The 24,042-nt window shown below is 41.6% G+C and overlaps 1 protein-coding gene across 1 annotated transcript; it reads right to left on the reverse strand.

Annotated features, from left to right (window-relative positions):
* Positions 1-3,314: 3,314 nt before the first annotated feature.
* On the reverse strand, positions 3,315-22,159 carry LOC109416195 (uncharacterized). The gene is made up of 7 exons (XM_062848762.1): positions 22,059-22,159; positions 21,859-22,001; positions 21,632-21,800; positions 20,893-21,102; positions 7,596-7,751; positions 3,820-4,147; positions 3,315-3,758 (listed from the first exon to the last, which is right to left on the reverse strand). The coding sequence occupies exons 1-7, from the start codon at positions 22,131-22,133 to the stop codon at positions 3,643-3,645; spliced, it is 1,197 nt and encodes a 398-aa protein (XP_062704746.1). The 5' UTR covers positions 22,134-22,159; the 3' UTR covers positions 3,315-3,642.
* Between the last annotated feature and the right edge of the window lie 1,883 nt (positions 22,160-24,042).

Genomic DNA, 24,042 nt, shown 5'->3' on the forward strand with positions numbered 1-24,042 from the left:
CCATGAACTTCTCCAGGAATTTTCTCAGGGATTCTTCCAGGAAATTCTCCAGCAGTTGCTCCAAGGATTGTTCTAGGAAATTCTCTAGGGATTTCTTCAGAAATTCTTCCAGGAAATTCCTCAGGAATACCTTCGGGATTTTTTTTAGGAATTCCTTCAAGTATTCCTGCAGGAATTCCTCCAGAGATTCCTCCAGGGATTTTTTCACAGATTTCTTCAAGGATTCCCCCAGAGATTCCATCAGGAATTCCTTCGAGGATTTTTCCAGAAATGCCTCTAGAAGTTCCGCTAAAAATTCCTCCGGGAATTTCTCAAGGGTTTTTTTTTCAGAAATAGAAAAATTACAGAAATAGAAACAGAAATATCCCAGAACTCCTCTGGAGATTCCTCAACATATTCATCCAGTAATTTTTCAAGAATTCCTCCAGAGATTTTTCCAGCAATTCTCACAGGAATACCTCTAGGAATTCCTTCATTCATTGCTCCAGGTTTTCATCCAGGAATTCCTCCAGGAAATGTCCCAGGATTTTTTTCTGGAATTGCTCCAAGAATTTCTCCTGGAATTACTACTGTCATCCTTTGGAAATTATGTCAGCAATTCATCTAGGAATTTCTCCAGGAATTCCTCTAGGGATTTCTTCAGAGATTCTTCCGGGAAATTCTTCAGGAATACTTTCAGGAATTTTTCAGGGATTCCTCCAGACATTCCTCCAGGAATTTCTCCAGAGATTGCTCCAAGAATTTCTTAAGGGATTACTCCACCCAAGAAACATTACTAGCTGAATAACAGTTTATTAAGCTAAAGTTTGCTTAAGAATGGTTTGTTCCACTCTTGCACAACAAAAATGATTGTTAGGCAATGGTTTCTCCACGAATTTCTTCAGGGATATTCCCAGAGGTACACCAGGGAATCCTCCAGAAATTCATTCCAGTGCTTCTTCCAGAAAATCCTCCTGGAATTTCCCAAGAGATTTTTTCAGAAATTTCTCCAGAAATTCCTCCCAGAGTTGCGCTGGAGATTTTTCCAGGAATTCTTCAAGGGATTGCTCCAAGAATTCATCTATTAAATTTCTCAAGGAATTTCTCCAGGAATTCCCGCCTGGTCTCATCCAAGAACTCCTCTAGAAATTACGCCAGGAATTTGTTCAGAAGTTTCTCCAGGCATACCTTCACGATTCTCCCTAGTGATTTTCCCAAGAATTGCCTCACGGCTTCCTTCAGGAATTTCTCCAAGAATGTTTCCAAGGATTCCTCCATAAGATTTCCTCTATGAATTCCTCAAGAGATTTCTTATGAAATTTTTCTAGGCATTTCTCCTGGAATTCCTCCAAAGTTTCCTCCAAAGTTTCCTCCAAGGAATCCTCCAGAAATTTATCTAGGATTTCCTCATGAGATCTCTTCAGAAATTTCACTAGGTATCCATCCCATACTTTATCCAGGAATTCATCCAGGTATATTTCCAGAAATTCTTCCAGGGATTACTTCTGAAATCCTCCAGGGATTCCACATGGCTTCCTCTAGGCCAGTGTTTCCCAAACTTTTAGGAGGTACCGCCCCCTTGGAGCTTGAGAAAAACATTTTCGCCCCCTGCCCTTAGTGAAATTTATTTTTTCTTATAAATTTACTTAGTAGAATCCATTAAAAGCTCACTATTTAACACTACTGTAACAAACCTGATATTTAGTGTATCTAAATTAGCATCGCTCTCATTTTCAATGAGTTTTTTTTGCAAATGCATTGATAGTTTGCATTAAAAAACTGCATTATTGCGTGTTAAACCAATACGTTTTGAAATAATGTTTATGCTATTCTTGAACAAAATCGAGCAAAACAGAACGGGCTGTCAATATTTACGACCACTCATTATCGTTAACCAGATGTTTTACCAGTGTTCTTTAACACCCGAGATGTTGGGTCACCACAAGTGCTCAAATAAGAAATTGAAAAACAATTACAAAAAATATCTTTTGTTCAAAAAATACAACTCAGGAATATATAGGTGTATTTCAAAATGTAGTCTGCATTGCTCAGTAATTAAAAATTAAAAAAGTCATAATGCGAATTGACAAGCTTCCTATGAAATGGAAAATTTTTAATTATCAAATAAGAAGACATGCATAAGTTATTACTCGGTTTTAAGGAAATTCAACGCTGAATTTGTGGAATAATTTCAAAATAGCTCCTAGTAATAAGCAACGTTTGGAATTCCTCCAGAAAGCCTCTCTGAAATATTCTCAAACAATGTGTGACGAATTTCATCTGAAAAGTGTTCTTAGATTCATTTGAAACTTCATGTTTTTGATTGAAATTTCCATGAAAAACTAACCGCATGTAAATAAAAAACAAAACTTTCTTATCAAGTAAAAAAAAACCTGTTCCTTTCATAATTTGTACAAAAATCAATCATGAATTTTCGAATGACTGGAAATTCTCTCGGAAATTAGTATAGCAATTTTATTGTTTTTTTTTTATTCTTAGGATTTTTCCAAAAAAATCCACGTAAACATAAAAAAATCTGTAACATTTAGTATATCTCTAAACAGAAATTTTTCAATAATCCTAGAAACAAAAATGTCAAGGAGTTTTAATGATTCAATTGACATACAATACAATACATTTCAATACTTTTGATATTTCTCAATCATTTGAAAAATCGCCCCCTTTTTACTATTTTCGCCCCCCAATTTTGGTATTTCAAATTTTCGCCCCCTGGGGGGCGATTTCGCCCACTTTGGGAATCACCGCTCTAGGCATTCCTGTAGGAATTGCTCCATGGATTCATCTAGTCTAGGTGTTTCTTCAGAGATTTTTTCAGGAAGTCTCCGGGAATTCCTCAAGTGATTTCTTCAAAAATTCCTCTCAGGTTCTCTTCAAAAGTTTATTTAGGAATTCCTTCGGAAATTTAAATTTCAGATGACCTTCAATCATCTTTTCAGGGATGTACCCAAGAACTTCTCCAGGATTACCTGATGATTTATTTGATTTTTTTTCAAGAATTTCTGAAGAAATTCCTCCAGCGAACAGAATGGGAAGATAATTTTAAAAGGACAACAGCCTGACTGCTGAAGAGTTAAATAATGCTTTTAGAATATAAAGTTATTATATTCAATTTCATCGTGTTGCGTTTAGTTATAAAAGCTAGTAGGTAGAAATTTGCTAAGGGTGCTTGCCCCCTGCCCCCTGACCAAAAAGCTGGCTACGCCCTTGCTCATGGTCCGAATTTTCGAAATCAACCTTAGCGTTACACAGTTAATATGGGTACAAAATAGAACCTTCGAAGGACCGGGATTCGAATCTGAAGTAAAGACACAAAGTTTCTCGGTTTACTAAAACTAGTTTTCTTTAATCGGTACCATTTTCAACTCATGCTAATCTATAAAATTTAATGTTCCTTCTACAATTCACCCCGTCCGGAAAAAAAGTTTATTCGTCCTTTCAGTCATACATCCCGCCGCACATGGCGGGTCTTGAATTGCACGAGTTTCCAAAAGTGGTTAAATGTTTGGCGACAGACGACAGCGGCGGCGATGCGATGACGGGATGGCGCTCGTGTGATTTCCAATAGGGATGGTACCTAGCGTACGGAAAATAGGCACCGTTGCAATTCGGTGGCTTTCCGGAATCTCTTCTTCGTCATCGTCATCAATGGTGGAACCGATAAACGAGCGCAAATGGAATGAATAAATTAAAGGCAATAAGTTTGAATACAATTCCGGAGCTGATTGATGGCGCAGCCGTGGATTTGGTTTTCCCTGTGGCTAGAATAGAAATACCCTTCTGAGCAAACAATGCGCTTCCAAAACTATCCGATTTCCAAACCTGGTGTGGTGGCGGTGGTGGTAGCAATTTGCTGGTCTCCCCAGGACGAAATTGGTGGTGCCGGTCCACTCGGAACTGGACTGCCGGTCATGGTTCCATTGGGCCCTGGCTGGCTGACGGGGGCGGAATTGTAAAGATATCCAATTTCGCTCACAATCCAATCGTAATACGGTGCAACCATGGAGTAGTAAGCCGTGGTGCGTTTCAGCGAGGTGCAACTCTGTGGGTTCGCGGGTGGATTTATTTCCGTCAATATGGCCACTAATTTGAAGTTGCACACCAGAGCGGTGCCCCGTTCTTCGCTGCGTCGCAGGGTATTTGCATCGAGCTGTGAAAATATGTGGAAATCTGGTTAGCATTCTGCCGTGCTGATTTTATTTGCTTTATTGAATTTGGAATTATTGCCGTGATGTAGGGATTTGTTTGCAAGTAATGCTAATTAACAGGGGTATTAAAGGCGCTAATTTGTTCATAGAATCCAAAGTACATGAGTCTACTTGTACTTCGGGATGAGTTCAATATATAGCTTTGTTTTTTTTTTAGAAAATAATTATGGGAGATCCTAAGGGCCATTTGAAAATGACAACTACTACTGCTTGTAGTTCCGATGCCCTATACACAAGTTCTTGGAGGATTTTGTAGTTGTATACCCTTAGACGCCAGTGAGTTTATGGGAAAAAGACGGAGGGGAGAGTTGTAGCCCAAGCTACGAAGAGTAGGTATAAAAGTCGGCCATCTTGTGGCTACAATTCCCCCCGCCGCCTCCTTCCCGAAAACCCACCATAAACCACACTTCAAGACACCCAAACAATTCTGAATGCACAATTGAGTTACATTAGATACTAGGTAGTTACCTTAATGAGAGAGCCTAAATAGATCTTCGCAGAAAAGAGGTTCCACCCGAGCAAAGTCCAACAACAAAATTACAGCAAATCGAAAACATGATTTGTATTCAGCAACAAATTGATATCACATTTTAAATTAATCATTTTATCTTTACTTATTTTGATTTCAAATTTTGCTATCGGTTTGCTGTCATTTAGAATTAATGTAAATATTCAGTGTTTTTTTTTTTATTCCTGTTCGGGTTTGTCACTGCGACCAGTTCTTAGATCTATTGTGACATTAGGGGAAGACGGGGTAAGACCGCCATTCTAAGCCAAAAAAATCATTACTTTAAACTTACTATGAATTACGCAAGTTTTAACACAGCATTATATTTTTTTGAAGTGTTAGGCATGCAAGAAAATTATCTTTGATCCCTGCTGTTAAAAATTTTATAATTTTAAGCCATTTGAAAATGTGGTTAAAAAGCACCTTAATTTTAAACGACGGGGTAAGACGACCCACCAGAGGGGTAAGAAAGACCATCACAATTTTTCTAGATAACAGTGATTAGAAATTTTTGAATTACATATGTTGGAATAAGATATGACTCCCTTAAGTCCTTCACATGGAACATTGGATAGCATAGTTGTCCAAAGGTTACCATTTACTATTTTCATTTGGGCACTGTAAATTTGGATACTCAAACACCCATTATCATCACAAAAATGTTGTTTCTGGTTACGTTCAGTGCAAACAACACAAACATGAGTTTATTTATGTGAAACGACATATTTTAAACAAAATTTTCATTAAATTCGTTTGCAGCTATATTGTTCTATGAACTAGGGGGTGGCTGTCTTACCCGTTCAAGGTGGTCGCTTTTATCCCGCTTGGGCAGATTTCACTTATGAGGCTAAATCCCAACGATTTTTTTTTTCCAATCTCAATCCCGCTCCTCTCATGCTTTGTTAACATGCCTGGTAAGTTATGAAAGGGTTATTTTTTGGTTTTAAAATGTTTCTCCGAATCAAAATCCTTAAGTTTATGTGCAACAAATTTAGATCAAATACAGAATCATGAAGCTAAATCTTTGTTTTGTTTGTTTGTTTTGAAAATCTCAATGTAAACATTGCACAACATGGCTCAAAATGACAGATATCTTGTACTTGAGCAGAGTACAAGGTGAAAATATATAGAAAACGGCATTTTCATGCTGAACTGCAGGTGGTCCGTCTTACCCCGGTGGGCCTTCTTACCCCGTCTTCCCCTACCCGTATCCTTAGTGTAGTGCATGTCGCATTACTCAATTGCCATTGGGGGGCAATGAAGTATCGATTTTGATACAGTTTTTGTTTTGTTTTCTTAGAAAACAAAACAAGAGTACTGATATTGGCCATGTATCGGAAACCTAGCATCACCCTTGTTTTACTGCTAAATTCTCCCCAGTAGGAAGTTTAGGACCCGGGTTTTAACATTAGCAGCAATATCATTCCAATAATGGAACATGTGTCCAGTAATAAGGATTCTATTATGTTCCTTGAGTACTAGTACTTTCCAGTTTTCAAAGAGTTAGTACATACATGGATCCCTAATTCAATTTGATTTCCTTTGCATTGAGTTCAGCCTCAGATGGTGAGGTTTTTAACTATACGCAAAGTAAAGTTGGTAAACGCAGTTTTATTCAAAAACTGGAAGTCACCTAAGCCCCAGTAGTAAGGACTAAATACTATAATTCCTTGAATTAACAGAACACATATTTCAAAATTGAAAAATAAGACGATACTAGATTTCGGTTTGGTAGATCTTTCACCGCAACGCAACCCAAAAAGGCGATCTACCCACGCCACGGGCTCCGTTAAAGATCGAGCATCTTTTAAACCCCCTCAACCATTCATCCCTCAGCACGGGTCGCCTGACACCTTGGATTGGGGTTACCTGTTTGGTGGACTTTTACCCCCGGAACAGGTGGTCCGTAGTGCTATTCTAAGCCGGCAGCTACACGGACAAATATTTAGTGTTACAATAGTTTTTAAATCTTTTAGTAAATTATGTGAAGTAATTCTAGGGATATATCATTAGTGCAATTGTATTATTGCATTTAAGATTTGATATCAACCTCTACACAATGATGCAAATGATCACCTCACTAGTGCTCATCACAACTCATCAACTGTATATTTATCGCATGCGATTGCACTGTGCACTGATCAGCGATGACCAGCAGCAAAGAGGTGGGAAAACGAACATGATGTAAATCACAAACGATTTTGCACACATCTGACTGTGCCGTCACACGCTCGCCCGAATAGCCGAACCATACCGAATAGGTTGGTTTGCGAAGCTACGGCACGAACGCTCGACACGCACACAGAAGCAACATTCGCATGTACCGATACCATACTAATAAAGCTTCCAGCCAACGATGCTTCGCGATAAGCTGTCGAAAAGCATCGAAAGCGATGAAAAGAGATGCTTGGCTAGAACGCAACGGCTCAACGGCGAAAAGGAAGAGTCAACTATGCTGAGCAGTGTTGAGTCCGTTCGTGTGCTACTCGTATGGGAGGTTGATTGAATAAAGCGAGGATGGGTGAAAACGTATTCGTTGTCGAAAGCAAATCGCATCATTTCGCGAATGTTTTCATCAAATAGCAAGCTTGCCTCTACATTTAACGATTTTTCATTTTTCTTGCGCTGATAACAAAAACAGTTATCAATTTGCTATCAATGATAGCAGGAATGGTTTTCAATTTGCTGCCACAGGAACATTTTCCTGCTCTCATTTTTGATGTTTTAACCGTTAAAACGACCAAAACGACAACAACCTGAGTTATCAAAATTTGCAATATCACAACATCAAAATTAGTTTTCAATTTGCTATCAGACTTTGCTCGGGCAGTGTACACAGTTTGTATGTTCTTTTTCTACATTACAAGACGGTTAGTACTTACCCAACATGACTGCACATTGCTGAAGCGATATTCTATACATGTTTCGTTTCTTCCTGCCACAGTTTGACCAGCTACAAAGGAGCCTCTCTGAGCATCGCACACCCATTTTTGAAAGAAGCTCACATTTTTAGCCGCGTTGTAGGGATAATCGGAAACCTGCAAGTATAGAAACAAACTAATCAAAACCCTAGCACTCAATGGTCCCAACAATAGTTTACTGCCCAACGCCCAAGAATTTAATGACCGGAGAAAATTTTAAATTGAAGCTCAGGGCCATATTAATTGCTTGCTGTCTAGTTGATTCCAGGTTTTTTTATTTCTTTCTTGCTGGACTGAAGGGCTCTCATTTACAGAACTTTCCAAACTCCTCGAGCAACCGATAAATTCCGCAGCAAAATGAAATAATTCTCACGTAACGTCCACACACCTCAGCGCAGCGCGGGCTCCCCGGAAGCTGGTTGAATTGCCCCATACGAGATCGTTGGCTAGGCACAGATGCAACAGTAGACACTGTGATGTGGTGGAAAAAGTTGTAAAATGCGCAAATCGAAGGTTTTTCAAAGCTTGAAAAAATAGTTACTTATGCAACAAGTTGCATAATGTTGATTATTTCAGCAAAAGTTGAACTTGTTTGAGAAATCAGTTGAAAAATCTATTGTTCAAATATTTAATGGACAATGTACATCTGGGTCGTGTTTGAATAATAGCTAATTACCAAATGACCTATTACAATTAAATTCTTCATAGGGTAGAAATTTGCTTCGTCATATGCGTTGATTCCCGTCATATCAGAAGGAAAATAACCAATAATTTAAGATATTTCAACTAATCTTGGCCAATGGCTCTTTAGATGAAAGCATACAGATGTTGACTATCAATAACCAGTCAACAAGCCAGTGTATAGCACTTGAAATCGAATAAATAATCAGAATTTTACGTTTAATTTCACTCCATTTACGACTTCACATTTTTTCTCGTTTTGCATATGACGAAGAAAACCCCACCAAAGCAGCAGCTAACCGAATTGTTATTCATACCGTTTAATTTTCACTGTGCCAGATTCACTTCAAAATTGGATTTCACTGATGCAGAATGCAGCAAAAGCTGTTTAATTGTTGAAATAAATTGCCTTTTTCCCGTCGATAAATTGTTAAAAACAACAAGTTGTCTTCGTCCCTGGGAAGATGCAGAAAAATATGTGCACGGATTTTGTGCATTCGAAACATCGTATTTTACAACCATATAAAAAAACTTCTTCGTTACACTGTGATGTCGTTTCATGATCTGGTGGGAAAATCTATTATCAACTCAACAAAAAGATTAACCGAAATATTTTGGTCGTTATTCTATTAAGGTATCTATCTCAATTTAAGAGCTTTTTGCTCCCCGTTCTGTAAGCACATGATTTGATATGGATTGCGAAGAATTTTATCGACTTTTCGAATAAACACCGACGATCATATCATATTTTTAACCATCCTATTTTCCATAGTGTCTAGTAGAAGCTGTGCAGGGAATCGAATTCAGGTTGTGCCCGAAATAGACGTGGACTAGACGGAAATAGAATTCGAGAGGCAACTATTCAATCTTATTATTTAAAAAAAAATGCATGTTTTGAGATATTCCGAAACCCGGGAGGGGGGCCGCGTGGTTTTAGCTCATAAAAAAAATTGTACACAGATCGGAAAAAAAAGTGTAAAATTCTGTGACATATGATGCCCATGATTGGAGCGTGGGATATCACAGAAGTTTACATGACATATCATGTAAAAGTCATAAAATATCATGTAAACTTCTATTATATGTCATGTAATTCAGCATGCCTCTGTGTGTTTACATGACATATAACACAAATTTACATGATATATCATGTAAACCATCACTAAGTTTACATGACTAAACTGAAGTTTACATGACGTGTAAATCTCATTATTTTTATCTGTGTATAGACCAAGGGCATTGATCTAACACCACTCTAGTATGACCACGTGGTTTATGGATGCCCCCCTAGGGCATTGCGTGAGGAATTCCAATTGGCAGTTGCACTTACACATTGTACAGCGCCTAAATGTATTCTATTCTAATTTTACTATATAGAACTGGTTGCCTTTGCGCTGCTGTCACTGCTCTACCCTATCCATGGTAGAATGATGAGCACGAGGATGTTGATGTGTGGCTCTTGTTCCTTTTCCAGTCCATTACTCTGAAAAAATCCCTTGCAGAATTCTTAGAGGAATTTCTAGAGGAATTCCTGAAGGAATCCCTGTAGAAATCCCTGGAAAAATTCCTGTAGGAATCCCTGGAGGAATTCCTGGACAAATCATAGACTATTTTCTAGCAGGATCCCTGAAAGTATTCCCGGAGGAATTCCTAGAGGAATCATTGGAGAAGCAATCCCTGAAGGAATTCTTAGAGGAGCCTCCTTAGGAAGGAATTCTCGAAAGAACCCCTGTAGAAATTCCTGTAAGGTTTCCTGGAGAAATCCCTTGATGAATTCCTGGAAGAATCTCTGGAGGAAGTCTAGGAGAAATCCCTGTAGAAATTTTAGAAGAAATCCCTTGAGGAAATCTTAATGGAAGCGATGGAAGCATTCTTTAAGGAATACCTGAAGGAATTCTTGGAGGAATCTCTGGATAAACTTGAAGGAAATCCTGGAGGAATTCCTGGAGAAATTATAGGTGGCATTCCAGGAAGAATTCCTGGAGAATTCCAGGAACAATTACTGGAAGGATTTCTGATCAAATGCCTGGATGAATCTCTAGAGGAAGGCTGGGAGGAATCCCTGAAGAAATTTTTGAAAAACCCTTTGATGAATTCCTTGAGGAATCCCTGGAAGAATTCTGGGAGGAATATCTGAAGCAATTCCTGGAGGAATCTCTGGATAAATTCCTGGAGGAATCCTTGGAGGAAATCCCGAAGGATTTCCAGGAGAAATTACCGGACAAATTCCTGGTGGTATTCCAGAAAGAATTCCTGGAGAATTTCCACACAGAATTCTGAAGTAACCTCTGGAGGATTTCCTGGATGAATTCCTGATGGAATGCCTGAAGCAATGCATGGAGGAATTCCTGAAGGAATATCTAGAGGAATTTCTGGGAAAATGCCCGGAGGAATTCTTGAAGGAACCCTGGAAGAATTCTCTGTGGAATCCCTGGATGAATCCAAGGAGAAATCCCGGCAACAATTTCTAGAGGATTTCCTGAAATCATAACTGGAGGAACTTTTGAAGGTATTACGGAGTGAACTTCTGTAGAAGTTCCTGGAAGATTTTCTGGATGAATTGCAGGAGGGATGCCTGGACAAGTTCCTGGAAGAATTTTTGGAGTAATCTCTGTAGGGTTGTTTAGAGGAATTCCGGAAGGAATCGCTGAAGGAATTCCGGGAGCAATTCCTGCAGGATTTGCTCTAGCAATTCCTGGAGGAATCGCTGAAGGAATCCCTGCAAAATTTCCTGGAAGAATCCCTGAAAAAAATTTCTGAAGGAATCTCTAGAGGAATTCCTGAATGAGTTTTTCTGGGAATTTCTGTAGGAATTCCCGATGGAATTCCTGGAGGAATCCCTGCAGGAATTTCCAGAGGATACCTTGGAGGAATTCCTGAAGAAATCCTAAAAGATCTTCCTGAAGAAATCCCAGAAGGAAGTACTGAAGAAATCACTGAAGGAATCCCAAGAAGAGTTCGTGGAGGAATTCCTGGAACAGTTCCTGAAAAAAAAAAGATGCATGAGAAATCCCAGGAAAAATTTCTGGGGGAATCCTTTGGGGGTATTTTCAAAATAATCCTTGGAGCTGTTCCTGCAAGAATCCCAGAAGGAAGTCCCGAGTGAATTTCTGGAGGAACTTCTGAGGGAATCCCTGGAGCAACCTCTGAGGGAATCCTTGGAGGAATTTCTGAAGAAACCCTTGGAGGAATCCCAGAATAATCGCATGTGGAATTCTTTTCAAAATCCCAGAATAGATTTCTAAATGAATTTCTGAAGGAATCCCTGGAAAAGCTTCTAATTTAATCCATGTCTGCAATTTCTGAACGGTATATTAATTAATCTTTGGATGAGCTCCCAACGGATTTTTGACCAACATTCTGAAGTAATTCCTGTTTTATTTTTTAATAATCTTTGGCACAATTTTTCGAAAAAAATATAATGGTTCCAATTGTTCGATCGCGCGATTTGATTTACTAACTTTCCATCGATTGGTTTTCGGCGAGAAATAATAAACTTTGTGTTACGACCATCTTCTGCGTACTATTCTTCCAACCGTCTTTTCACAATTGGATGGCCTTAACTATTAATAGGTAATAATAATAAAAGTTATGGCCGTTCTATTGTGAAAATACGGTTGGAACAATAGTCCGCAGAAGATGGTCGAAGGCCAGTAGAATCGACTGAAACGTTCAGACAATCTGGTAACATAAAGTTTATCATTTCTTGTCGAAAACCAATCGATGAAAAGTTAGCGCAGCAAAAAATGTAGAAGGAATTCCTGCAAAAATAATTCGAATTATTCCAGATGGAGTTATTGAGAGAAATCTCTTGTGGAATTCTTAAAGTTCTTGAAAGAATATATGAAGAAATTCCTGGAGAAATGCCTGTAAAAAACCCAGAAAGAAACTCTGGTGAAAATCCTGAAGGGTTCCTCGAAAACAGCACTGGAACAATCATTGGAATAAACTCTAAAGAAATTCCAAGGATATATCGATGTGAAATGTTTTTAGAAATCCATAGAGAATTTCTTTCAGGAGTCTCTGGATGAATTCATGATGCAATAACTGGACAAAGCTATGGGATAAACTATTGGGTGCATGATGGAATAACTGGACAAAGCTATGGGATAAACTATTGGGTGCATACTTCTGTAAGAAGGTGCAGAAGTATCTGTAAGACTTTCGGAAGGAATCGTGGGAGGAATTCCTGAAACATTTCTTGGAACAAGTCCAGAAACAATCCCTCTCGCAACCCCGAAAGACATCCATGGAGGAATGCACGAAGGAGAAATTGCTGAAGGAATCCCTGCAAGAATTCCTGAAAAAATGCCTGGAAGTATTTCTAATGGTGTATTTGAAGAATTTCATAATTTCTCCCTCTGTTATTGGCTATTTCCGGTCAAAATTGATTTAAGCCGGAATTACTTAATTGCTTCCAACGTTTTGGACCTTGGTTTGGGTTTTCCTCAGGGAGCTCATAGCCGTACCGCTAGCGTTTCATCGCCTTTTGCTGGGCTGAGGGAAAATGGCGATGAACACTAGCGATACGCCTATAACCTTCCTGAGGAAAGCCCAAACCAAGGGCCAAAGCGTTGGAAGCTATTAAGTAATTCCGCCTGAAATCAATTCTGACAGGAAATAGCCAATAACAGGGATAATTTATCAAAACCTTGGTCGTATTCCAAATAGAAATTCATAAAGAAATCCCAGGTTTTTAGCTCTTAGCATGGCATTTGTTTGAATTTAATACTAGTAAAAATTTATGGAATTTGAGCCACAACACGCTGGTTCTAGAAAGTTCTTCTTTTTCCCTACCGGAATCAGTTCCTGCCTATCCGTAAGGGGTGATACACAAATTATGTCACGCAAAAACCGACCTTTTTAAGCCCCGCTCCCCCTATGTCACGCTTTTTGTATGGACCTTCACTATTTTTTGTATGGGTCATCACGTTCTGTAAAACTCCCCCTCCTCCCGTGACGTAATTTGTGCACGGGCCCTAAAATTTGGCACAATGTTTTTGTATTCTTTGAATATGCATCAAAAAAATTCAACTACGCTTGATATTTGGTAAAACTCTATGATAAGATTGAAGTGATGCCCTTAAAAGAAATCTTGATGAAATTTCTTGTGGTCTTCGAGAAAAAAAAAAAATGATAGTTATAGATAAAATCCTGAACTATTAGAAATTATTTTCCAGATTTTTTGGGAACTCTTTATTTTTGATAATATTGAGTTGACCCGAATAAAAAATGGTACCCAGGGATAGGGGGGCTAGGCCCCTCTGCACTTCTCTGCACTTCCATGAACATGGATCAGTATTAAAAGTTCAAAGCTTTCTTGATCAATGTCATATTGAGTTATTAGAAGTTTTATCAGCCAACTAAAAGGTTTAACTCCACTTAAAAATATTGTCACACGCACGATACACATAATGCCGTACGCGCTATTCCAAATTTCGACGTCTTTTGGTGTACATCTGGTGAAATAATAAAACAGTGTTACGTCTGCTATATTAGGATGCAAGATCTAGTGGTAATATAGCATCTATGGTAGAAAACGTAGCGAACGATCAACAGCTTGTTGAATGATAACACAAGTTTACAAAATAAAACGAATGTCGTGAACTTCTGTCAACGACCAAAATTTTTAAAGCACAATTTAGTGCTGATTTCGAAACCGACCTTCAAAAAATTTTAAGTAGAACAGTTTTTGAGTTTTAGCTCAATATCGAGTTTTGCAACTTTTCAAAATATGTAATTTACTAAAATTCCAATATATTGCGTTTTGTTCAACCAATTTTAAATTTTTTTCCATAAATTAAAAGCTGAATACAATACTATTCGATCATCTGAATACAGGTTTTGCATCAGATTGATGAAATTCAAGATATTGGCGAGTTTTAGGGACGATCTTCTTAAATTTTAGCCAAATTTCCAAAATTTTTTGAAGAAATGTATTTTTTTCAATAAGAAAAAACAAACTTAAAAATTCTTTCTTGACGGTTATTTGACATATCATATGTAGACGAGTTACAGTAAAAATTTCAGCTCAATTGGAACATCGATTACGGAGAATGAGATGTTTGAAGTGAGCGACTTCGCTTAAAAATAGAACAAAAATCGATTTCAAATCATAAACCTTGTATGGAAAGTCGAAAAAAAAATCCGCTCTACTGTAATTTTTTTCTTTCGCGTTTTCGAACTCAGGGCATGATTCTACACCAAAAATGATCATCAGCTTACCGAGTTCAAAATGCTGTAAACTAGTGTAACCAAAAAGTGTACCAAAATTGTCATTGTCGCTTACGTCCAGGGATGGGTACACTCACTTCCAAAGAGTTACACTCACTTGCTATTTTCTCAGCTCAGAAGCGTGCAATCAAGAAACGATATATGAACGACTTTTGCCTTGTGGTTTTGTCCAAAAGTTTTCTGAATAGAGTAGGGGTCTCACAAGCATACCAAAGTCGTGTCAGAGCTTTGAAAGGAACTCTCCACGAGGTGAGTGTAATTAACATTCACCTCGTGGAGAGTTGCTTTCGCAGCTCCCTTACGACTTCAGTATGCGTGTGCGACCCCTTCTCTATTTAGCAAACTTTTAGACAAAACCGGCTGCAAAACGGTGAGTCGATAAGGAGAGCGTCCAACATAGCTCTGTTCTTCATAAGTTCCTACCTCATGCTTCCACGGGTCAAGCGATGACAAAGACCGCCAGCTAAGAGTTGTGTGCTTAGCTGGTAGTGCAGCCTGGGCACTGTTGTCCTTCTGACTTCAGCTAGATTGAGGAGGTACGATTCGAGCGTTTATTCACCAAGGAGGTGCGGCTCAAACAGCGTCTGTTCTGGCATCCAGCGGCTGAGTAAGAAACGCTGCACCACGACCAGCTAGATTCAAGGTGGTAGCCCCATCAGCGTGGTCGTCCCAGTGTTGGTTGGGACGTTAAACAGAACTGGCACGATGGCCCTCCGGCGAGACAGGAGTGTTGGCGTAAGCCCAATAAGCCACCCGTAAAAATCCCCATTGCGAATAACATAGAAGAAAATACGACTCGATACAATCGGCAAAGACCCACGCGACGAAATAAGGACTACGATTGGAAATTTGGAACATGGAATTGCAAGGTTTCGCAGGATGTGACAGGATAATCTACGACGAACTTCATCCCCGCAACTTCGACATCGTGGCGTTGCAGGAACTTTGCTGGACTGGACAGAAAGTGTGGAAAAGCGGGCATCGAGCGGCTACCTTCTACCAAAGCTGTGGCACTACCAATGAACTGGGAACAGGATTTATAGTGTTGGGCAAGATGCGACAACGTGTGATCGGGTGGCAGCCGATCAACGCAAGGATGTGCATGTTGAGATTTAAGGGCCGTTTCTTCAACTACAGCATCATCAACGTCCACTGCCCACACGAAGGGAGACCCGATGACGAGAAAGAAGCGTTCTACGCGCAGTTAGAGCACACATACGATGGTTGCTCGCCGCGTGACGTGAAAATCGTTGTCGGTGACATGAACGCGCAGGTAGGAAGGGAGGAAATGTACAGACCGGTAATCGGGCGAAACAGCCTGCACGCCGTATCGAAAGATAACGGCCAGCGATGCGTAAACTTTGCAGCCTCCCGTGGGATGGTAGTCCGAAGCACCTTCTTCCCCCGCAAAGATATCCACAAAGCCACCTGGAGATCACCCGACCATCAAACAGAAAACCAAATCGACCACGTTCTAATCGACGGTAAATTCTTCTCGGATATAACCAATGTCCGCACATACCGCAGTGCGAATATAGATTCGGATCACTACTTAGTCGCTGTATGCATGCGCTCAAAACTTTCGACAGTTATCACCACGCGTCGAAGTCGAACGCCGCGGCTCAACATCGAGCAACTGCGTAACGTAGAAGTGGATCAAGACTACGCGCAGCAGTTAGCAGTGGCCCTACCAACGGAAGAGCAGCTTGGCGCAGCTACACTTGAAGATGGCTGGAGGGACATCCGATCCGCCATAGGTAGTACCTCGGCTACAGCACTAGGCTTCGCGACTCCGAATCACAAAAACGACTGGTACGACGGGGGATATGAACAGCTGAAAAACGAGAAGAATGCAGCATGGGCGAGAATGCTGTAACACCGTACGAGAGCGAATGAGGCACGTTACAAACAGGCGCGGAACAGGCAGAACTCAGTCTTCCGGATGAAGAAGCGCCAGCAGGAAGAACGAGATCGCGCAATGGAAGAGCTGTACCGCGCTAAGGACACACGAAAGTTCTACGAGAAGCTGAACCGCTCGCGCGGAGGCTTTGTGCCACAAGCCGACATGTGCCGAGAGAATCACGGGAATATTCTCACGAGCGAGCGTGAGGTGGTCGAGAGGTGGCGGCAGCATTACAATGAGCACCTCAATGGCGACATTGCAAGTACCGAAGGTGGCGTGGTAACAGATCTAGGAGTATGTGCACAGGACGAAAGACTTCCGGCCCCTGACTTCCAAGAGATTTAGGAGGAGGTTGGCTGGTTGAAAAACAACAAAGCCGCTGGAGCAGATCAACTACCAAGCGAGCTTCTAAAATACGGTGGAGAAGCACTGGTGAGAGCACTACACTGGGTCATTACCAAGATTTGGGAGGAGGAAGTATTACCGGAGGAATGGATGGAAGGTATTGTGTGTCCCATCTACAAAAAGGGCAACAAGTTGGATTGTGGCAACTACCGCGCGATCACACTACTGAGCGCTGTCTACAAGATACTCTCCCAAATTTTATGCCGCCGTCTATCAACGATTGCAAGAGAGTTCGTGGGGCAATATCAGGCTGGATTCATGGGTGAACGCGCTACAACGGACCAGATGTTCGCCATCCGCCAGGTCATGCAGAAATGCCGCGAATACAACGTGCCCACACATCACTTGTTCATCGATTTCAAATCGGCGTATGATACAATCGATCGAGAGCAGCTATGGCAGATTATGCACGAATACGGATTCCCGGATAAACTGATACGATTGATCAAGGCGACGATGGATCGAGTGATGTGCGTAGTTCGAGTATCAGGGACACTCTCGAGTCCCTTCGAATCTCGCAGAGGGTTACGGCAAGGTGATGGTCTTTCGTGCTTGTTGTTCATCATTGCGTTAGAAGGTGTAATAAGGAGAGCGGGGATAAACACGAGTGGGACGATTTTCACGAAGTCCGTTCAGCTGCTTGGTTTCACCGATGATATTGATATTATTGCTCGTAAATTTGAGACGATGGCGGGAACGTACATCCGACTAAAGAGTGAAGCCAGGCGAATCGGATTAGTCATTAATGTGTCAAAGACAAAGTACATGTTGGCAAAGGGCTCCAGGGAGGAATCACCGCGCCCGCCACCCCGAATTCATATCGACGGTGATGAAATCGAGGCGGTTGAAGAATTCGTGTACTTGGGCTCACTGGTGACCGACGACAACGACACCAGCAGAGAAATTCAGAGGCGCATTGTGGCAGGAAATCGTGCTTACTTTGGACTCCGCAGAACTCTACGATCGAATAAGGTTCGCCGTAACACGAAGTTAACCATCTACAAAACGTTGATTAGACCGGTCGTCCTCTATGGGCACGAAACATGGACCCTACGTGCAGAGGACCAACGCGCCCTTGGAGTTTTCGAACGGAAGGTGTTGCGTACCATCTACGGCGGAGTGCAGGTGGAAGACGGGACTTGGAGAAGGCGAATGAACCACGAGCTGCATCAGCTGCTGGTAGAACCCACCATCGTCCATACCGCGAAAATCGGGAGGCTACGGTGGGTGGGTCACGTCATCAGGATGTCGGATAGCAACCCGACTAAAATGGTTCTCGAGAGTCATCCGACCGGTACAAGAAGACGTGGAGCGCAGCGAGCTAGGTGGGTCGACCAAGTGGAGGACGATCTGCGGACCCTACGCAGAGTGCGGAACTGGAGACAAACAGCCATGGACCGAGTGGAATGGAGACGGCTACTATGTACAGCAGAGGCCACCCCGGCCTTAGCCTGACCGGTAAGGTAAGTTAGACAAAACCACAAGGCAAAAGTCGTCCATACATCGTTTCTTCTGAGCTGAGAAAACAGCAAGTGAATGTAATGCCTTGCAAGTGAGTGTTCCCATGTGTGAGGGTGTTTTTGATTGTACAGAAGCTACATTGATCTAATTCTTACTCAAAGGCAGAATAACTTGAAAATCACTTGTGTCCAACTAAAAACTTTCGTTGTCGACACTTCTTTGTGACATGTGTGTTGCTTGGGAGGAAATCCCGCACGAAAAAACTTCTAGGTGAAAACCACGTAGTCTTAAAGTTATGCCTGTTGGCGATCTCGATGATACTGTGTACAATCAACGGGATAACGATCTAAAAAAGTAATCAAAATCAGAGCTTCACGAAGGTTAGTGCCACTTCATAAGCATCCACTCATCCAAGCGAGCTTCTAAAATACGGTGGAGAAGCACTGGTGAGAGCACTACACTGGGTCATTACCAAGATTTGGGAGGAGGAAGTATTACCGGAGGAATGGAAGGAAGGTATTGTGTGTCCCATCTACAAAAAGGGCAACAAGTTGGATTGTGGCAACTACCGCGCGATCACACTACTGAGCGCTGTCTACAAGATACTCTCCCAAATTTTATGCCGCCGTCTATCAACGATTGCAAGAGAGTTCGTGGGGCAATATCAGGCTGGATTCATGGGTGAACGCGCTACAACGGACCAGATGTTCGCCATCCGCCAGGTGTTGCAGAAATGCTGCGAATACAACGTGCCAACACATCACTTGTTCATCGATTTAAAATCGTCGTTTGATACAATCGATCGAGACCAGCTATGGCAGATCATGAACGAATACGGATTTCCGGATAAACTGATACGATTGATCAAGGCGACGATGGATCGAGTGATGTGCGTACTTCGAGTATCAGGGACACTCTCGAAACCCTTCGAATCTCGCTGAGGGTTACGGCTAGGTGATGATCTTTCGTGTTTACTGTTCAACATTGCTCTAGAGGCTGTAATAAGGAGAGCGGCGAGAAACACGAGTGGAACGATTTTCACGAAGTCCGTTCAGCTGCTTGGTTTCGCTGTTGATAGTGATATTATTGCTCGTAAATTAGAGACGATGGCGGAAACGTACATCCGACTAAAGAATGAGTCTTTGTGTCAAAGACAAAGTACCGTGATTTCGGGTGAAATTGATCACTTTTCATAGTTTTTGGCTTCTTATCTTTGAATAGTTATCGATATGTTCAATCTCAATGCTTTAAAACAAGTACGACCACGGTTTTCATCAGCCAACGAGGTCGAAACTTTTAATGCAAATCATTTTATTGCAATAAATATCTTTTAAAGTAAAAAATCAGAAATTTTTGTTTCGGGGTGAAATTGATCAGTCAGTGAAATCCCTTTGTAAGTGATGAAAATATTTTTTCCATCTAAATTACCCACCCCAGATTGCGAAAAACTATGCAAAACTTTTACAAGTTTAGTAAATTTTAAATTATTTAAACTTAAAGTTTAATAAATCCTAGGAAAACGCCTGAAAGTATGCAATGTTCATAGTTAATAAGTCATTACTGCAGGAAAAGTACAATTTATGCACAAATTTCAATATTTTTAGAAATTTTGATGACGGAATCGGGTTTAGCGAATACTTGGCAGCTATAATCATTCATTCGAATATTTATTCCATGTGCGATACTGCTACGGTAACAAAAGTTTGAAAGTGTCTTTGAAGTTCGCCTAACACGCAATTACGGAAAATAATGAATTTAATACAGAAATATGTGACTAATTGGCTGTAAAACATGTAAACTCATCATTCAACAACACTTGAGCCAGATGATGGTTATTTTCTACAAATTGTTTAAAGTTTAAAGCTTTATTTTTGACGGTGACGGACTTTCTGTTGACGGTGATGAAATCGAGACGATTGAAGAATTCATGTACTTGGGCTCACGGGTTACCGCCGACAACGACACCAGCAGAGAAATTCAGAGGCTCATTGTGGCAGGAAATCGAGCTTACTTTGAACTTCGCAGAGCTCTAAGATCGAACAAAGTTCGCCGTAACACGGAGGTGGGCAAGAAGCATGGACTCTACGTGCAGAGGAACAACGCGCCCTAGGAGTTTTAGAACGGAAGGTGCTGCGCTCCATCTACGGTGTAGTGCAGATGGAACACGGGAATTGGAGAAGGCGAATGTACCACGAACTGCATCAGCTGCTGAGAGAAACATCCATCGTCCTCACCGAGAAAATCGGGAGGCTACGGTGGACGTGTAACGTCATCAGGATGTCGGATAGCAACACGACTAAAATGGTTCTCGAGAGTTATCCGACCGGTACAAGAAGACGTAGTGCGTAGCGAGCTAGGTGGGTCGATCAAGTAGAGGACGATCTGCGGACCCTTCGCAGACCGCAGAGTGCGGAACTAGAGACACGCAGCCATGGACCGAGCAGAATGGAGACGACTCCTACGTACAGCAGAGGTCACTCAGGCCTTGCTCACTGAATTGAAACTTTTTCAGCTCCATGTAAAGCACACTGATCATTTTACCCTCGATTCCCCCTTACTCCGACGAATACTCACCCCGACTGAGTTGTTATAAATGTTTATGAAACAGTTTTCATTAACTTTGTTGTTAGTTGACGCCGTTGTTGTTGTCTGGTATACTTGCTGCGATGGGGTTGTGGCTGGCTGTGCGGGCTGCGGCTGCAACCGTTGTTGTGGGTGTTGTTCCAGTTCTATCCAGCGCACCGGGCTCGTATTGTTGGCCAGCGGTAGCAGCGAGCGGTCAAGCTTATCACGCACAAGTGGTGCCATTTCGCAAAACGGGAGTCATCGGCCAGTCAGTGTCCGAGGTAGCGCAACCCGAGGGAAGGAGGAGATTGTTGGACCGACGACCGTCGTCGTCGTCGTCGTCGGAGTGGAATGGAAATAAAAGTTTATTAAATTTATTAAAATTAATTTCTGTTTTACTCGGTTCACGTTGCTCCAGCTGGTACCGACCGAGCTGTTGCTAATGTGTATGGTTACCTTGCATCGGTCGTCCTAGCGGTTTGACCCGTACTATAATGAATGATGTGCTAATAATATTAATTTCACGTCTATGTATGTTCAAGTTGCCGCACATATGAAAGTTGGTGTGAATTTAATTTCCGGGGCAAGTTTGAACCAATTATGATATGATGAATGAGTATGCAACAGGAGATGTGATGATGGAGGAGTTTACAACGATGACCTACTAGAAATTATGAATCTCATGGATGTATCCTTTTCAAGGTACAAATTTTAATCATACTGATTCTAATTTAAGAAACTTTCCTACCTTGAGTATGGCGATGTCATTATCTCCAGTAGATGCATTGAATTTCCAATTTGGTATTACGGAAACAACATTGCGTCTAAAACTGCCTTTGACTTCGTCGCCATAGTCGGTTTGATTCATGCTGATATTTCCAGCAATTACAAATATATCCCCAGGAGCGATGAGACGACTGGAAGTAAACGATGAGTCAAGTTGAAAAAATGAGCACATGCAAACTTCCTTCCTACCTTTGTTTGGTTTGTGCATCTTGAAAATGCACACAACTACCAGTTGTTAAAACATATTTATCTCTGATAATGACTCCGTTGCAAATTTGCTTCGAACTTCCGATGGATCCGATGATTGTTGGATTGTTTGATCGTATCGCTACCTGAAATGGTGAATCTCTGACAAAAATTGTCCTCAACTTACCTTTTATGGTTTTTACCTGATAGGGAGCTACTATTGCTTGAGCGTCCAGTAACGGAATTAGAGCCAATATTAATCCGAAAATGGACCACATAATTCCGCTACTCTTGTCCAACAATTAGATCTGAATAGATCGTTCTTCGAAGATCTTTCGACTGGTAATGTAGGTAATCTTCTGCACAAAATCACAGTTTCAATGAGCACTCAGATCCAGTAGCACCATGATGTGGCTGCACTTATAATAGAGCTTATCTCATCCCTGTGTTTGCTGTGTGCAGCGAGCTCGACAATATTTTTTTGTAAACAACATCAGCTTCTTGTAATCTGGTAGAAAGATAACTGAGATAAATTCTACATTCTGTTGAACTTTGTTTTTTGGCTTGTTTTAACATTGCAGTTTTACCATTCAATGCCATATGTTTTCCTCCCAATGAAAAGTTTGAGGTCACCCATTTAAGGTGAATATATAAGGTAGCCATACATTTATTAATAAAAGTCATTAAAATATTAGAGTATGCGTTCATTGTATCATCGATGTGATTCATTATGAAAACTGAATCACAAAATAGTTAGCAACATTCACAACAGCATTAAAAATGATTGATTCTACAAATCAACAAGTTTTTGCTTGAAATTATTAAACAGACTTGCATCGGGTCAAATCCTGCCACTCTGATTCATGAGGCGCACATGCTACTCGTCATCATGGAGTTGACTTTCTGCTCAGCGGTCACGCACACACCACGTTAATAAACTGAGAGCCTATAAATGAGAGGATAATTGTGGCCAGCTTCAAAACACGGGTTCGAAACCTTTACCAAACCAATGTAGCGAGGAAACGCCATAGTCGCGATTAAGCGAGCGAAAACACGAGGAGCCAAAGCCGTAGCCCGGGAAGCCCGTAACCCAGCCGACGAAGGTAAGGAAGCCACAAATATCGGAAACATTCGCCTGCTCTAAGATACATCACGTCGCCTTAGTGGGACCAAGATAAGTAATGCCCGTGAAAAGCACGTTTGGTCAGTTTTTAACTGATCAGGGTGACTAGTTGAAATGCCGGCCAAGAATACGACTACTATTACTAGCTAGGTCTCCGTTAAGGAGAAATGAGGAGGTAGGAGCAGGAAGCTGTGTACGCGGTGCCAGCGTTGGAGCTTCGATTCATTCCCCGGATAGTCTGTCGTGGGAGATACTGGACGGAGCGTGGTTGATGAGGGCCATCAACCAAAATCGAAAAGGGCTGTCTGAAATGGAGGTGAATATGCAGCAGCTTGGTAAAATCATCGACTTTGCGTCTTCGCAGTTCAACATAAGCAAGGGCCTTAAAACGGCCCTGTTGCAACTTCGAAAGCCGATGGACGATGTCAAGCAAGATCACTAGATACTTGTGAAAACTGCAGCAGCGACACAACCGGTGAAAGCAAAGGTTGTGACGTCTACTCGGACGAAGGCCTTCGCTTTCGAAGGTTGCCCGAAAGCTGTAGCGGATGCAACTGGTTTTGATAAGCACTCGCAGAAGCGGATAAAGCAGCTGTCAGGTGAGGAGCTGCCTGGCGGTGTCCGCATGGCTAGGTGGTTTGGTTACTAATCTCGAAGGCCGGCAGTAATGCCGGACCTCAGCCAGGCGTTCGGACCTCAGCCAGGCGTTCAGGAAAGCTGGGAAGGGTGGGCCTGAAAAGGCTGGCCCGTTCCAGATGGAAGGGAACAGGTTGTTGCGACCGTTGTTAGGCCCTAAGCGACCGCACAGACCAGAGGGAGGTCCCCTCTTGGACGAAAGTTGAGCGGAAGAGGAGTGTTGGGACACCAAACCCAGGGGAAGGTAGGTGCTAAGTGCGAGAAAGGCGACGCGCACGTCATCAAGTCAAGACTACGTAGTCGGTCGGACGTTTTGAAGGCGATGCGAAGCGGCCTGGCTGGTCAGTATGCTAATTGACCTTGCATGAGTTATCGGAGGTTTGACTCAGGCAGAAGCAAGTTGTGCAGGCGATGCGACACAAGGTGTC

Source organism: Aedes albopictus, chromosome 2, assembly GCF_035046485.1.
Source record: "Aedes albopictus strain Foshan chromosome 2, AalbF5, whole genome shotgun sequence".
NCBI classification, from domain to species: domain Eukaryota; kingdom Metazoa; phylum Arthropoda; class Insecta; order Diptera; family Culicidae; genus Aedes; species Aedes albopictus.

Coding starts and splice junctions, on each gene's coding strand:
- LOC109416195 (XM_062848762.1), bottom strand. CDS start 22,133: ATGTGGTCCATTTTCGGATTAATATTGGCTCTAATTCCGTTACTGGAC. Junction 22,002..22,058: donor CAATAGTAGCTCCCTATCAG/GTAAAAACCATA, acceptor TCACCATTTCAG/GTAGCGATACGATCAAACAA. Junction 7,752..20,892: donor TTTATAACAACTCAGTCGGG/GTGAGTATTCGT, acceptor CTATACTTGCAG/GTTTCCGATTATCCCTACAA.